The sequence below is a fragment of the Ostrinia nubilalis genome, chromosome 6, assembly GCF_963855985.1.
Source record: "Ostrinia nubilalis chromosome 6, ilOstNubi1.1, whole genome shotgun sequence".
Taxonomy (NCBI): domain Eukaryota; kingdom Metazoa; phylum Arthropoda; class Insecta; order Lepidoptera; family Crambidae; genus Ostrinia; species Ostrinia nubilalis.
The window spans coordinates 17,524,076-17,540,484 of record NC_087093.1 but is presented as its reverse complement, the minus strand read 5'-3'; the positions used below and the strand labels follow the sequence as shown (position 1 = coordinate 17,540,484).

Here is a 16,409-nt window from a genome sequence, read left to right as displayed (position 1 = left end):
ATAGTTATTTAGTGATAAGGAAAAGGAATACAATATTTTTGATTGCTCACATTTCAGTTAGCCTTTGCATTTTTAATATTATTCAGTGCTTATTCTTTGTTAAAAATCTCTAAAATCAAGTGATTTGATTTGACTTTTGATAGCCACATTAGAACAGCACGCAAAGTCGTTTTTTTAAACGCGTGGCATTTGACGTCACGCTTTTTTGTTTCCGATTTAAATACATTACAGAAATCTACAATTTAACTCAAGCGTCGCCGTGCTTGTAATCCGCCAGTATGGCAAGGCCCTTACACCGTGTAGGTACCAGCAGGCCGAACGAAGAGGTATAATTTAATAACTTTTAAAAGCGATGCATATTCCGTATTGTTCAATGCACGTTACTTGTTTGCTTGCCAAACTGCCTGTCATTTACATGGCGTCTTTTTCAGACTGTATGGACGCGCCCTCCAGTATCCTGCTGAAGTACGCGACCCTGGGACTGAGGGCGGCGCGCCGGCCCCCCGCCGGGCCCAGGCCCCCCGCCGGGTCCAGGCCCCCCGCCGGGTCCAGGCCCCCCGCCGGGACCAGGCCCCCCGATGATCCCAGGCCCCCCACCGAACCCAAGCCCTACAGGTTCATTTACAAGTAACAATCTTAAACTTATAATTTTCAAGTAATTATAAATGTGTCAATAATATTGTCCTAATTAAATAAATTATATTAGTTAAAACAAAGTAAGAATCCGTACTATTTATACTAATCCTACTAATATAAATGTGAGTTTGTGAGGATATTTATAATTTCTACGATAATTTATCGGATAACAACCTTGATATGTAATTATATTTCAAATGTGCCAAAATAATTCGTCCTTTTACCTACTACATGACATGATTGGTCTTGCAGCCAGAACTTGACTTTAAGTGTTTAGAACAGTTCATTTTCTACATTCATATTACCAGAAACGACTCGTGTCGTGATATAATTTTATTTATATTTTTCCTTAGAGAATCAAATGTATTTTTCTCCACGCCACCCGCCACCGCGCCAATCAGATCACCTTGAGAAATTTTTTGTAAAACCTGTCATTTGAAACAGAAAGAAGTAAGAAAAGTAATAGAAATATTTTAATAGTTATTTAATGTTTAGGATGTCCCCTCACGGAAGCCATCCCGCCGTGAAGGTGGAGGTAAAGGAAGAAGAGCAGGAGAAGCCTTCGCCGGACTTCACACCCTGCCCCTGCCGCTCGCAGCTGCGGATCAAAGGAGGTAAGTTTCTATTTCTTACCTTTTACCTCTACAGGAAATACTTTATACTCCCAAGCAGAGAGAAAATTCGAACTCCTCCTATGTTCTTCAGATCAGTCCTGGATCTGTCAATAGGCCGTATAGGCCGCGGCCTAGGGGCGGCAGATTTCAGATGACGCTTACTCGATTTCAGAAGATAAAAGTTAAATAAAGATCCACAACCCCACCCTAGCCTACGGGCGGCAAAACTGTAAATCCGCCACTGCTTCAGATTTATTTCTTTGCGAGTCCAATGACAGCTTAACTTTCCCCCGGGACAAACTTGACCTTAACTGATTGGGTTTTTATAGGCTGTCAAGCTGTAGATCCTAGCTACACTGGAGTTGCAGCGATGGGAACATGAGGTGGGAATAGTTCCGTAAGCAGAGAGAAACCACAAGGGATTATTATTATGAAGATTATCTCTGGATGATGAGACGAGAAATCAACTCATTTTGTATTTCTACCGATTAACTTTTCATTTTTATACGCATCAATTTGTGGTAACGATATCAAAATCACGCTATCCCGCTTTTCATCTAAGCCAGTGGTTCTTAACCGGTGGTCCGCGGACCACCGGTGGTCCCTGAAGTCATTCCAAGTGGTCCACGAAGTGCACTTGCACACCTTGGTCAAAACCAATTTTAACTAATTTTTGCAGTCAAACTGGTTTTGACCGATTGAGGTGGTCCCTGACAAGATAGAAATTTGGTAAAATGGTCCCTCATGACTTAAAGGTTAAGAACCACTGATCTAAGCATTGGTTCCCAAATTGGGGGACGCAAAGACCTTTAAAGGGGGGCGCGGGCCATCTGTGTATTTAAGTATGAAAAACCTGCGACCGCTGAGAGAATGCATTCCAGACTGCTCGATACGACCAATAAATAATCTTGACTGGAGGAATTTTTTGTAAGCTAGGGAACCCCTGATCTAAAGTAATTCGGTCCTCTACTACGAGCAGCTACGGGCTACGAGCCGTAGTGCACTTCGTAGCATTACGCCACTGCTACGGGACTACTATCGTAGACGTAGATCTCGTAGCTAGCAGGCCTATCTTCCGTGTTAACTTCCCGACAGTGTCGTATCTCAGTCACCGGTCGTGAAAGGTTAACACAGTCTAAGTTGTGAATCTTATTTATAAATGTACCTTTAATTAAATAATAACTCCAGTGACATTTTTATGACCCGCTTAGCTCTGGTTTTAAGCTTTATAACAAAGAAATGTTACACATTTTTCTTCTTTTTTTTTTTTCGAATCGAATTAGATCTTATCTAACTGAAACTGACTACATGACCACCAAGACGTGTAGCAAACAATCGTTCGGCCGACCCGTTAGTTAGGTAAATAAATATTCATATTTTTTTGAAATCATAAAACTTCATTGAGGCTTTAAATCAAACATGTTGAGTACGGAGAAAAGCATTTTGCAAAAACATGTTTTGTCGAAAAAATATAATCTAATTTAGACGGCTCTTGTATTATGTTCTTTTGGTTGATGTAATGAATAATGATGAGAACATTAATTGAAAACTAACTATTATTTAGGCTACATTCGCCTGCTTAGATGTTACTCAGTCTTTGTTTACGTATTCCATCTCAGAATACTTTTTAATTATTGATGACTCCTCCCACTGACCAGAACTGTTTGAGACTTTTATGTAGTAGTCTTTGCTGTACTAAGTTCTGCTTCATGCTCAAAATAAGTTATTTATTTTACGAGTTTCCTCAAATGCGAGGCCATTTCCGGCGAACCCTGCACCTGTGCGTATAATCGCCTGAATAATTAAGGGTTGTAAGGCGCACCGAGCACTTACGACTTTGAGTTCGTAATTTTTTTACGAATAAAAAAACCTGTTACAATCTGTGACTTTCTGCCCAAGAGGGGCTCAGCATTAATCAAGACAGCCGTGGGCAGGTCTCGCCTCGACACTGATTTTCAGTATGGGGCCCTTTCTTTGAGGTTGAAAACCACGGGGTTGCTAAACTAAACGGAGAAAGTTATGTTAAAAGTCTCCTTCACCGGGAGCATTCACGTGTAATGTAATGTAACTTTGAGCATTCTATTCAGTTTTCCTCCCTCTTTGAAGTAATGCTCGAATCTGTAACGTTACATTACACGCGGATGCTCCCGGTGAGGGAGCACCTTAAAGTACCATCGACCTTAAATACGCCTTAAGGTCATAGCAGACTTATCAACTCGGAAATGGATCAACACCGTATCGCCTTTCGCGAGCTGTGTGCTTACCTTAAGTTTACGTTAGGTGTGCTCGCTAGCGAATACGTCAAAAAAAATCTATGAAGTTTTTATTTCTTGAAAGTAGCCGCTAGAGGCGCTGCACAATATGTCATTTATGTCATTCACTTTATGTCATTTTTTTACGTAGTCGCCAGCGAGCGAGCACACCTAACGTAAACTCATGGTAAGCACACTGTAATCGCCTTTCGCGAGCTGTAATCGCCTTTCGCGCGCTGTCAATTGCGAGGCGAGGCGTTTACGTTACGGTGCGGATAAGTGTGCGTTGCAGTACGGAGTTTCATACAAAGAATACTGACCGCCTCGAGTTGATACGGTTACGACCCCTTTCCGGGTTGATAAATGTACGACGTCCTTTATTCGATATCGTTGGTCAGTACTAAGTATTCTGCGACGTCGTTCAGCGCGCGCCCGCCCTAACACCATGGGGTCGCGTGCGTCGCAGGCCTGGCGGCACCGCGCGCCGCCGCCGGACGCCGGACGCCGAGTCGCGGCGGCTTCATGTACGACGCGCGACGTTCTTTATTCGATATCGTTGGTCAGTACTAATTCTGCGACGTCGTTCAGCGTGCGCCCGCCCTAACACCATGGGGTCGCGTGCGTCGCAGGCCTGGCGGCACGGCTCGCCGCCGCCGGACGCCGGACGCCGAGTCTTGGCGGCGCCAGCCCCGGCGACGCCGGTGCCGCACCCTCGCGCCGCGAAATCGCGATGACGCATTCGCATACACACCAACACGCATTTATGTTTTTTTAACGCTGGTCGCTGCTTCTTTGAAAACAATGCTTTGACGTTAAATTCTGCATCGAAAAGCTACTACACCTTCTTCAATTTGCGTAGGCTAACAGACAAGTAGGTACTATGTTACCGTGAATTATTATGTAGGGGGAACTGGTGATTCCGCGATCATAATAAAAGAAGTTATATCCTTCTACGAGTATCATGTAGCAGTAAAAATATTACCTAAATCTCGTATTCAGGAGCCACCCAACTTGCTCTCAAATTCTAGAAGTTACCGAAACTTTTTTAAGCTCCCACGCTAGTCGAAAATAAAAAGACTAAGAACAAAATGTGTGGCAATCGGTAGCTTTCCGTTGGAGAACTGGAGACCAGCACTCAGTAGCGAACAACATTCTAAGGTGAGCCTGGAGCCATGACTTGATTAGGTACACGCTGTGTATGTATTGTATCATTTGATGGGCTTGCTGTGACTACCCTGGTGTCAATGTTATGAAGCCTCTAACTAAAGGTTCAGCCAAAACCAACGCGATCACACGCGATGAGCAGTCGTGCAGCGATGGCGATCAGACTTAAATGCATTGATCGCCATCGCTGCACGCCGGCTGATCGCGTGTGATCGCGTTGGTTTGGGTAAAGGAGTGTGTGTAACGACAGTGCAAGGCTTCTCGCGGTGCACAAAACGAGCAAACTCAAGCAGCCTCGCGAGCAATGGCGTAATGTCGATTACACGAATGATTTAACATCACATCACCACAACACACAAATCAACACGCGATAAGACCGGTTTCCACCTCAACGGAGAGGAGAGGAGATGTGTCTAACTAAATCAATCAGGTTTCGTTATTTCCACAGCATTTCTTCTTCGACTTTTTAGGGTTCCGTAGCCGATCTTCTCTCAGTTTCAGTTCAGAAATCTCTCGTCTCCGCTCTATGGTGGAAACCGGACTTTAGTGTGCCGTAGGTACATCAAGGATATGTATAAAAATTGTTAATTAAGCAGTTTAATTAACGATTTATGCATCTTCTCTTCTGTCTTGCGCCCGCGCACGCCACTCAACATTGAGAACCATCTTTCGTTTATCCTTTTTGTCCGCTCGCTCGACGCCTTTTCAGCTTGTAGCTGTAGCCCCAAGTAGTAGCTTGGGGCTGCTTTTCACTTAGGAAGATAGCTGTTTTTGCCTAAATTCCTAAGTTAAGGTCCAAGAAGTACTTGACTAATTAAGACAGGAGAACATACGCCAAGGAAGTAGGGAGAACATACGGCATAGGTGTAATACCCAGGTAGACTTATGTTTTTCATTCAAGGTGATATCTTAAAACTTCCTAAACCTCATCGCGTTGGTAAAGTTCTTAGATCCTACACAGGCTTGTGTCGAACTGCACAATCTTATTGCATAAGATTAATACACCCTTTGTTTATGTAGCCACCCCTTTGGGTAGTTAAGTAACCCTACCACGCATGTACACGAGGGTCATAACATAAAATAACTTGATTAAAATTATTAAATAAACCATGTTATTCATACCTACTACGCACTCTTTATTAAGCGGGTAAGTTTAAAAAAAAGCAATATTTTTTTGGGAACCGGAAATTTGAATGAACGTTAAAACACGTGACAGAGCACGTGACACAATTATAGACTGAAATCAATTGATATACTTATACAAGTATTTAATTTGAGTTATTGTTCATTTTATCATTCATAACAATCCATAATTAAAAACATAGCAAATGTATAATTTCTGACTCGAGTTGTAGTAGGTATACGTATTATGTACATTTTCAAACATAATTAATTAACGTTACCATATTTAGGTACCTATTTATATTTAGTTTGGCAGATGTTAAGTTTTACTACTGATTGCCAACAAAATATTTGATCCAACCTAAAAGCCCGCTGTGCCTGAGTCATAACATTTTTAGTAACGTTAGTCCTGTGTTTTAGTCTAGGTAAATTATTAAATGTAGGATAAAATTACCTATAATATTTTTACTTTTGTATTTCTTTTATACAGTTAATTTTTTTTTATGCAAGACAAGGCAGGTATTCGACCGCAAATAAAGAACATTCACATATAAATAGTTTTTTTATTTTATTTTAGGTTCACTTTTTCTGTATCCAACAATGTTATCGTGTTATGTTGCGTAATTTGTAAAACCATGCACCTCCAGGAACGTAAATATCGGTTCGAATTTAGAATCGCTAGTAAAATTCGAGAGGCGCCTCACGCAACTTAACTGGCGTCCTGACGCGACCTCCCCTACCCCTGAACATGACTCACTCAAGGGTTGTTGTCGCACGATCGTGTTGACAAAAATATTATTAAAAGCAAAGATGGATAAGATAATTTGTTACACAAACTTCAGAAAAAAGAAACAGTTTGGGTCTAAATAACCTAAAAGTTATCTAACTCGAATCAATAAGAATCTAATCGAATCAAATGCAGTGCCCGACAGGGTCCATAATTGTATCTTGAGGCTATACCACCTTTTGTAACATTATGGATGCAATAAATTGTTGAGTATCTGAATCATTTTTTCAGTTCGATTGTTAAAGCGACTATATTTTCTTACGTGATCATTTCAAAGTAAACAACATGCAGTAAAATCCGTTCTATCCGTTCGCGATAAGTTTGCCGCTGGCGATATGACGTCACTCCAAGGAAAGCGTCTATAACTATAACAAACTATATTTATAATATTTTTTATTTATTTATTTATTGATAAGAATTGTGTATTTGCGTAAAATAAGACACATTAATTGCGTTTAATCACTAAGTAATTACCTTTAATCGCGGTTGGGGGAGGGGACGCGCATTCCACGGACCGGCAAACTTAGCGCGAACGGGATGTTATTATTGGCTCATCAAAAGTGGCTTAACCTTAAACAAGAAATAATCCTAAAACAAAATGGACTAATAACGAAAACGAAAACGATATAATAAAATAATAATAAATAGGTAAAGCGGAGTACAATGGAGAACTGAACCTGTATCCCAGTAATTATTTTGCTAACTATAATAAAAATACTTAATTAGGATTTTTTAAGTTATCTGATAAATTTATTTCTCCCTTCGCCTGGCCAGTGCAAGTCATAGTCACTTATTCCATAAACAAAAACATTATCGTATTGGAAATTAAAAAAACATGAAAAATTAAAAAAAACATCAAATAAAATCACAAATTACACAAAAAAGATCAAAAGGCAGGAAAGGGACTGCCAACTGTAATAAAATACTTGAGAATTTAAGTTAATTGAGTAACAAAAACATTTTTAAGTTATCTGTTATACAGGGTGTTTGGCGCATCGTGTGCCAAAATGATTTGGCGGATAGAATGGGTCATTTCCTATATTTTCAGCCCCCATAACACGTTCCATACCAGGCGGCTACTTTTAAATTAATTTTTTTAGTAATTTCACCAAAATACCCAAATCGCATCATTTAATTTCGATTTAAAAAAAAACTACTAAGCGCAGCCCTAAAGTAAATATTTTGTTTTGACGTGCATTAATGTAGGGTTGCATCAAATCTAAATTTATTGGCAAATATCATCTAGTTTTTTTAAAATTCAGCTTTGAAGTTTTCCGAAAAGTTAAAAATGGACTGAACATTTAAGTTTACAAGGGTATAATTTTTTTTTTAAAAGAGATAGCGATCTTCGGATTTTATTAAAACTTCTCTAGTCTATCCTCATTCAAACGGTATACTAATATTGTTTAAATAATAACAACAACTTCACAAATTCCTTAAATTAGTGCATTGACTCTACTCGGACTGATTTGCGAAATTTGTGTTTATAGCTCCTTTTTGTGTGAATAGCACGTAGAACACCTAACAGGTAAAAATTATTTATCTTATGCAATGTAAAAACCTTTTATCTATCGTTTTTCAATGTGGATTTCTTGAAATTAAAGACGAAAATAATTATTTTGATCGTTTATTAATTATTACAAATTTTGTTCAAAATGTCCGCCTCGGCAACGTATACACTCAAGACATCTTCTTCTAATTTCGACTGTTGTCGTATGCAGCCACATTTCTCTTTTTATTACTAATAAGGCGTTTTCTATTCGTTGTAGTTTTTTTATTGTTTGAATCCGTTACGTACACCAGTTCTTTAGCTTGTCCCCAGACGTAAAAATCGAACGGAGTTAGGTCTGGGGAACGTGTAGGCCACTGTATAGGGCCATCTCTTCCAATCCACGAGTAGAAAACGCCTTTGTAGTAATAAAAAGAGAAAATTAGAAGAAGATGTCGTGAGTGTATACGTTGCCGAGGCCATTTTGAACAAAATTTGTAATAATTAATAAACGATCAAAATAATTATTTTCGTCTTGAAATTCAAGAAATCCACATTGAAAAACGATTGGGAAAAGGTTTTTACATTGCATAAGATAAATATTTTTTACCTGTAGGTGTTAAACGTGCTATTCACACATAAAGGGGCTATAAACACAAATTTCGCAAATCAGTCCGAGTAGAGTCAATGCACTAATTTAAGTAATTTGTGAAGTTGTTGTTATTATTTAAACAAGATTAGTATACCGTTTGAATGAGGATAGACTAGAGAAGTTTTGATAAAATCCGAAGATCGCTATCTCTTTTAAAAAAAAAATTATACCCATGTAAACTTAAATGTTCAGTCCGTTTTTAACTTTTCTGAAAACTTCAAAGCTGAATTTTAAAAAAACTAGATGATATTTGCCAGTAAATTTAAATTTGATGCAACCCTACATTAATGCACGTCAAAACAAAATATTTACTTTAGGGCTGCGCCTAGTAGTTTTTTTTTTAATCGAAATTAAATGATGCGATTTGGGTATTTTGGTGAAATTACTAAAAAAATTAATTTAAAAGTAGCCGCCTGGCATGGAACGTGTTATGGGGGCTGAAAATATAGGAAATGACCCATTCTATCCGCCAAATCATTTTGGCACACGATGCGCCAAACACCCTGTATATTTATTTCTCCCTTCACCTGACCACTGCAAAACAGGAGAGTAAACCATCAATAAGCTAAAACCTAAATGGCAAGATTACCTTCCTCCCTCTTGCGCCCGAGCCGCCTTCTGCCTGAGTGTCCAATAATTTTGTGGTGGGTTGATTTTAGCCAATAAACGCCTCTATAACAGGCATCTGTGGTTCGCAGTCGGCAGGGGTTTTCCCATATATGACCAGTGCAAGTCATAGTCACTTAATCCATAAACAATAACATTATCGTATTGGAAATTACAAAAACATGAAAAATTAAAAACCATCAACTAAAATCACAAATTACACAAAAAAAAGATCAAAAGACAGGAAAGAGATCAGGACAGTAACCATCAATAAGCTATAACCTAAATGGCAAGAGGCGATCATCGTAGCTGCCAACTATAATAAAATACTTGAGAATTAAGTTAATTGAGAAACAAAAACATTTTTAAGTTATCTGTTATATTTATTTCTCCCTTCGCCTGGCCACTGCAAATCAGAAGAGTAAACCATCAATAAGCTACAACTTAAATGGCAAGACCACCTTCCTCCCTCTTGCGCCCGAGCCGCCTTCTGCCTAAGTGTCCAATAATTTTGTGGTGGGTTGATTTTAGCCAATAAACGCCTCTATAACAGGCATCTGTGGTTCGCAGGCGGCAGGGGTTTTCCCATATATGACCAATTTCCTCCGCGCGTTCCCTCGTATTGACCTCTTAAATGATTCGCGATGATTTTAGTTTACTTATGGCATTGCGACGGAGAACTTGTGTTCAGTGATCTCGTGTAGTGTTGTGCTGTAATATCGATAGATGGCGCAGTCTGTCGCGGAGTGGGGACTGGGGCGCCTTTATCTTAATTCGGTGCCTCTTTTTATCGGTGGGTACAATAATTCGGTTTTGTGAGTAGATTCATTTGATAAAGAAAATAATCTCGGTAGTATTAGGTCTATTAATAGGTAACTATAAATTTCAAGTCTAACTTAAAACATATTTATTTATTACTTAGGTATTATAAATTAAGTACAATCAATGTTTAATCATATTATTTTTTAAACATTTACTGTTACTTACTTATTTATAATGTTATTAATGGTAGGTAGGCCTAATTAGAAAAACATTTCAATAATAACAAATTCAAGCCAGGCACGGCACCGTTCATAAATAATCATTTTAAGGAAAATGGTACGGGTAAATCTTCACTACTTGGTTTACTTATTTGTAACTTACTTAAAATAAAGAGAAAACATCTAGTTAGGTCATCTCAATATCTACTAAATCATAATTTTGATACAAAGAGACGATTAAGATAAATAAATAATATTAATATGCCAAACTGTTGCACATTCATCATGTCACACTCGCACTCATAATTTTTGTCGTTCATTCATTCTACGTGTAAATCATTCATTCATTTGGAGCTGCCCCTATTTCCGGCGCGTTACCCGCGTTATTCGTGACTCACCGACCAAAATCCGCTGAAACTGAAATGGGATTCGTAAGCGTCCCACCTACGCACTGAAATAATACGCAGCCTTAATAAAGCCTGCATGATTCATCCGATGTCGCATCGCATTATCTTACCTTCTATAACTTTACCTATATTAATAAATAATGTTATTAAAAGGTATATTTTTTACATACCTACATATTTATTAAAATTAAGTAAATTGCTTCAATGTCCATCATATTGTATGTTGTACCAAAACACTACTACCGACTTGTGAGTATGCTATAAACTAAACGCAATAATTTTATACATTAACGCTTATTCTTCATATTTCAACTTTAATTATTTATTATCGACAACATTTAATGCTAAAACTTACGTAAAATACAAAGTTAACAAAGCGAGATTACAGTTTTAATTTTAGCATCATGAAAGGAGCTAGCGCAACGTTTTGTTTCACTCACTCTTAGGTAAAAAGTTTTAGTTCATTGCGCGCATGCGCAGTGTCCGCATACGTCACAGTCGGCCATGTGACACCCCGCCGGCCAATCGCTGCCAGTGTACTGAAGTGTGACGTTCGGCTTTCACGCACACCAATACGATTTATCATCAGTTTTTTGACATTCACTCGTCGAAGAAGTAGTGCAACTTTGTTAAATTAGTGCCAATCGCTGAATTTTTCTGTTTATTGTGGACAAACGTTCTCAATTTAATGTGAATCAAATAAATTTTAACATTAGGGTACGTCGAAATTCACATTCTAACCTGTGAGCAATTCTTGGAAGCGCGTTTGCAGCGATCGAGACGAGACCTTGATAACTAGTTCTTTGGACGAGCGAAGAGACAGTTATTATAGGATCGTTCATGCCCGTGGAGGTATGTTTTTAGTTTACAATCTGTGAAAACGATCGTGTGTGTTTTAGTTTTGTTTCTAATCCGTTTGGAGTATACCATAACTGTGGTGTGGAGTGCGTCTCAAGTTCACTGCGCAGGGATTCTGCAACTGGGAAGTGCGAATGTACCAGTCATGACGAAGTTATAAATATGTGCGTTTTGATATTGTCGCGTGCGGGAGGACGGCTGTGAGGCGTCCCCGCGGAGTACCGTAGTGCCATGGACGTCGGCGGAGGTAATCAAAGAGAAGCCTGCATGCTGCCGTGTCGGTAGTGGTGCCCGGCTTGCACCTGCACGCCTCTAACCCTGGGCATTGCCCCACCGCTCAGTACTCACAGCTCGGTGTCAGCACATTTCCAGCCAGTACTGTAATAGCTTGTTGAGTTCACTGGTTGAGTGTAGATCTAAAAATATCTAAACTAGCCGCACGCTGTTGATGGAGAATGGTGTAGTTTGCTTTCAATATGTTACGTTTGGTTCTTGCAATGTAAATATGTACATAGTTTTATTTTGTTGTAGTACAGACAGACTCAATAGAGAAGATAATCTTTAAAATTAGACAGAAATCACAATCATAATTTTTTAGCACAGGGTAGTGACCCCACTAGTGAGTTTATTGTTAGTAGATTACATTTTAGCATATTTTTTTACATTAAAACAACAATAGTAATCAAATCAATATGATTCAAATTAAAACTGTGAGATTTCTATATAGGAAATAAATTTACTTTTCAGTGGTGCAGGTCCACCATTCATTTTCTATAATTTAAATACTATTGTGTTAGTTTCACAACTATAGGGCTAGTCTATAAAAAGGCATCTTATTTAAAACTAGCAAATATAAAGCAAATGGGAATATTGTTCCATGTAATTTCTTACTACTAATACAAACACTAGCAAATACAAACTAAGTTAACCCCTTGATACATATTTGCATATTAAGTCCTTGCTTATTTTAATGAAATTATAACTTTAATTTACTGCAAATTTTAATGCATTAAATAAATAACTTCTAACTTGGAATAAGAATAACAAAGTGGCAGTAACTAATAGATAGTAATTTAATAAAATTGACATTTGCCATCATGGTTTTTTAACCTTTAACTGTGGACGTCCCATGGAGGGTAGTTGAATGGAAAGCATGGTGGATCTGTTTTAATGGTTTTAATTTATTATTTAATGGACTTTATTGTACAATTTTGTGTTTTAACCTCGTAAGACCGAAGAGTAAATTGTGTCGACTTCTAAGTATCGCCGAATGTGCTTTCAGAAGAACGAATAATTTGAAGTAGTAAACGCCGAGCACTTCGAGTAAAAAAATTTCTATGTTAGAGATTTTCTTTTGCATTCATATTTTCTGGGGCTCTATATAATAGTGCATAGAGCTTATTTTAGGTGAAAAATAATAAAAAAATGTTTTCTCTTAAAAGAACATTCGGTATTACAGACTTTAAAAAGGAAAAGTAAATAAATTGTATTTTATACTTTAAAGTAAAACATAAATGTAACCTTCTTAATAAATTAATACTACATAAAGATACAATAACGATATTAATAAATATAACTAAAAAGGAACAACGGTTTTAATTTTATTTAATGTCTCATAATTAGTACTTTTAAAAGTACTGTCGGTTTTATAACATACACTAATGATAGGTTAAAATGTACAAGAAGTAAAGTGAATATTCATGTTAATTATAATATTTACTAAACTAAAAATCAGAACGTTCTCATGGTAAATTTTCTCAATCATATCATAATTTTAAAAGTCCAATACTCAATCCCATCTCAATAGAAAAAATATACAAAAATAAAACTTTCACCATCAAGACCGAATGTTCCTTGCAAAGAACTTTTATTTTCAAACGAAAAAAAATCTTACAAAACTAGTTCAAATTGGGAAAAATAATTTTTTTGCTTGTTTAGCAGTATTTTAACTTAAATTATACTGGTCAGTTTTGCAATTAAACTACGTTTACGTGAAGAAAAAAAATTAATCGTACATCATGTCTTCTCGGACGAACCACCTTGTCAAAGAAAAATGATAATTTGACAGTGACATTTTGTTTTTTTTATATTAATAAGTTCGGATACCTGATTTTGAATACTTTAAGCCATAGACTATCACTCTTTTTTTCGATAGGCGCGAATTTTTGAACTTAAATTTATCGCTAAAGTTTTAGTTCCTCTGAAGGCACATCCGGCGATACTTCGAAATCACCTCCGAAAATGTCTCGGCGTTACTGACTACAAAGTTTCAGTTCCTTCTGAGGCACATCCGGGCTTACGAGGTTAAAGTGCATATAAGTGATAAATAAATAAAAATATTGAAACATTTCAAATTTGAGCAAGCATGGAGTGTCGAGTGAGTTGTCTAAATTAATAGAGTATGAAAAGGACCAAATTAAGACTTGCATGGTATTGTTAGATATGGCCTATTACAATCCAATGGTTAAATTACCCTTGATTACAAAAATATATGAAGCCACGAACCGAAACTTGTGAAATTTAAATAAAATCAAGCTAAAAATCCCAATTCAGAATAGTAATTTTTAAACATATTAAATTCATCCTGACAATTTATTTATACAGGGTGGCCAAGACAGTGAGGTCTAAAAGAAAAATTTAGATTCCTTACATCAAGGTGTACCTAAATCACCCCCATGTATATAATACGATTGTGCTTAGTTTAGGAGATAGAGTTAATTTTGTGATATTTTAAAATTTTATGACCTAGTAGGCTTCAAACATTTTTATCTTTTTTTTGGGTTGACTTTTTTCGGATTTCTTTTTTTCGAAAGATTTGTTATTAATTGCAGATGTTTGAAAAAAATAATCACCTTCCTATCTTTGATTCAAGATACAAAAGTTTTGCTAGAAACATTAAAATTATGCTTTTATCAGAATACTATCAAATTTTCAACTTAAAAGTTTAAGTAAAAAAAAGAACTTCCATAGGTCCAAAATCATTTTAAAAACTGCGCCGTTTCCTGAACATTCATAATAATACAAAAAAACATGTACTTAATGGGCCACTATTTCCTGTAATCGGTCCACTAAAGTGGTAAGTCGGAGATTCCGGTACATGTTTTTGACTTTCTTAGAGTGAATTAATATTGGGAATCCTCTAAGTTTACATTACGTAGAACAGATTTAGAGCAGTAACTGGACAGAACATGTTTTTATTCTCAACGAGGAAGCTCTTGCCCTTCATCACACCTGGCGGAAACTGATGATTAGGCTGAAGGTGGAAGGGAACTTCAACTACAGAGGAACTATAGCTTCCTACCTCCAAATGCCGGAATACAGTATTGCTATTAACATTATTGTTATAGTGACAGACTTAGGAAAATAGAGTTGCTAGCCAGGCAGACTTAGATCAAACCCTACCGCCAACCAAACCGAGCAGAAAATTTCACCTCCACTGGGAATCGAACCCGGGACCTCTGAAACTTACCTCTTACCACTTGAAGACAGAGGCAGTTTTTACATTTTACTGTTACCCTTGAAATACCTACTACAGTGAGAAGAAGAAGGAGGGATATTTGGTTTATGTTCATTAAAACTTACTTAAAATAACAATGTGTTCCAGAATTTGGAGGTAGGAAGCCATAGTTCCTCTGTAGTTGAAGTTCCCTTCCACCTTCAGCCTAATCATCAGTTTCCACCAGGTGTTATGAAGGGCAAGACCTTCCTTGTTGAGAATAAAAACATGTTCTATTCAGTTACTGCTCTAAATCTGTTCTACGTAATGTAAACTTAGAGGATTCCCAATATTAATTCACTCTAAGAAAGTCAAAAACATGTAACAGAATCTCCGACTTACCACTTCAGTGGACCGATTACAGGAAATACTGGCCCATTAAGTACATGTTTTTTTGTATTATTATGAATGTTCAGGAAACGGCGCAGTTTTTAAAATGGTTTTGGACCTATGGAAGTTCTTATTTTACTTAAACTTTTAAGTTGAAAATTTGATAGTGTTCTGATAAAAGCATAATTTTAATGTTTCTAGCAAAACTTTTGTACCTTGAATCAAAGATAGGAAGGTGATTATTTTTTTCAAACATCTGCAATTAATAACAAATCTGTCGAAAAAAAGAAATCTGAGAAAAGTCACCCCAAAAAAAAGATAAAAATGTTTAAAGCCTACTAGGTCACAAAATTTTAAAATATCACAAAATTAACTCTATCTCCTAAACTAAGCACAATCGTATGACATACATGGGGGTGATTTAGGTACACCTTGATGTAAGGAATCTAAATTTTTCTTTTAGACCTCACTGTTTTGGCCACCCTGTATTTTACCCTGCATCTCAAAAAGCAATCTCTTTGGAAGTCCGTGCCTAATATTTTAACCATTTATTGTTTTTTAATATTATAATTAACAAATTAAGCCTACCTATGTATTCCAATTTGAGATTTATTTGCTACTAATATAAATTAACTGCAGAAAATAAAATATTGTTTTCATTGTGATCATAGTAACTCGAACATATTTTTTGTATTCATAATGCTTTTTAATTGCAGTAAGAATTAAATCCTCCACTGTTCAGATAGCCACTTACAAATTTATAGTTTTATCTTAATTAAAAGGTCACTGGCAAATCCGAGACGGACATCAAATGTTATATTAATTAAATTTTTATCAGCATTTACACTTTACTTGTATATCTAAGCAATATCTTACATATTATACATAGCTTCTTCCCACGTAAGTGGTAGCCCCAAAGTCTCCTCCATATTTTGCAAGTTTCGGTTTTCTGTATCAGATCAAATAAATTTTGTTACTTGTAAGAAAATTACTACATAATATTAATTTGGCTCTAC

The 16,409-nt window shown here is 36.9% G+C and overlaps 1 protein-coding gene across 10 annotated transcripts in view; it reads left to right on the top strand.

Annotated features, from left to right (window-relative positions):
* Positions 1 to 1,191: 1,191 nt before the first annotated feature.
* Positions 1,192 to 16,409, top strand: part of LOC135072739 (embryonic polarity protein dorsal) — a 68,499-nt gene continuing 53,281 nt past the window's right edge. For 3 of the 10 annotated variants that reach the window (XR_010257487.1, XM_063966777.1, XM_063966768.1), the window contains exon 1: positions 9,998 to 10,115. Coding sequence is in view for 4 of the 10 variants with exons in the window: in XM_063966777.1 (XP_063822847.1) it covers positions 10,049 to 10,115 (67 nt within the window). In the remaining 6 variants the exon portion in view is untranslated. Of the gene's footprint in view, positions 1,251 to 9,997; positions 10,116 to 10,177; positions 10,195 to 11,221; positions 11,815 to 16,409 lie in introns of those variants that run through there. The other 7 variants (XM_063966776.1, XM_063966772.1, XM_063966773.1 and 4 more) reach the window with 4 other exon arrangements.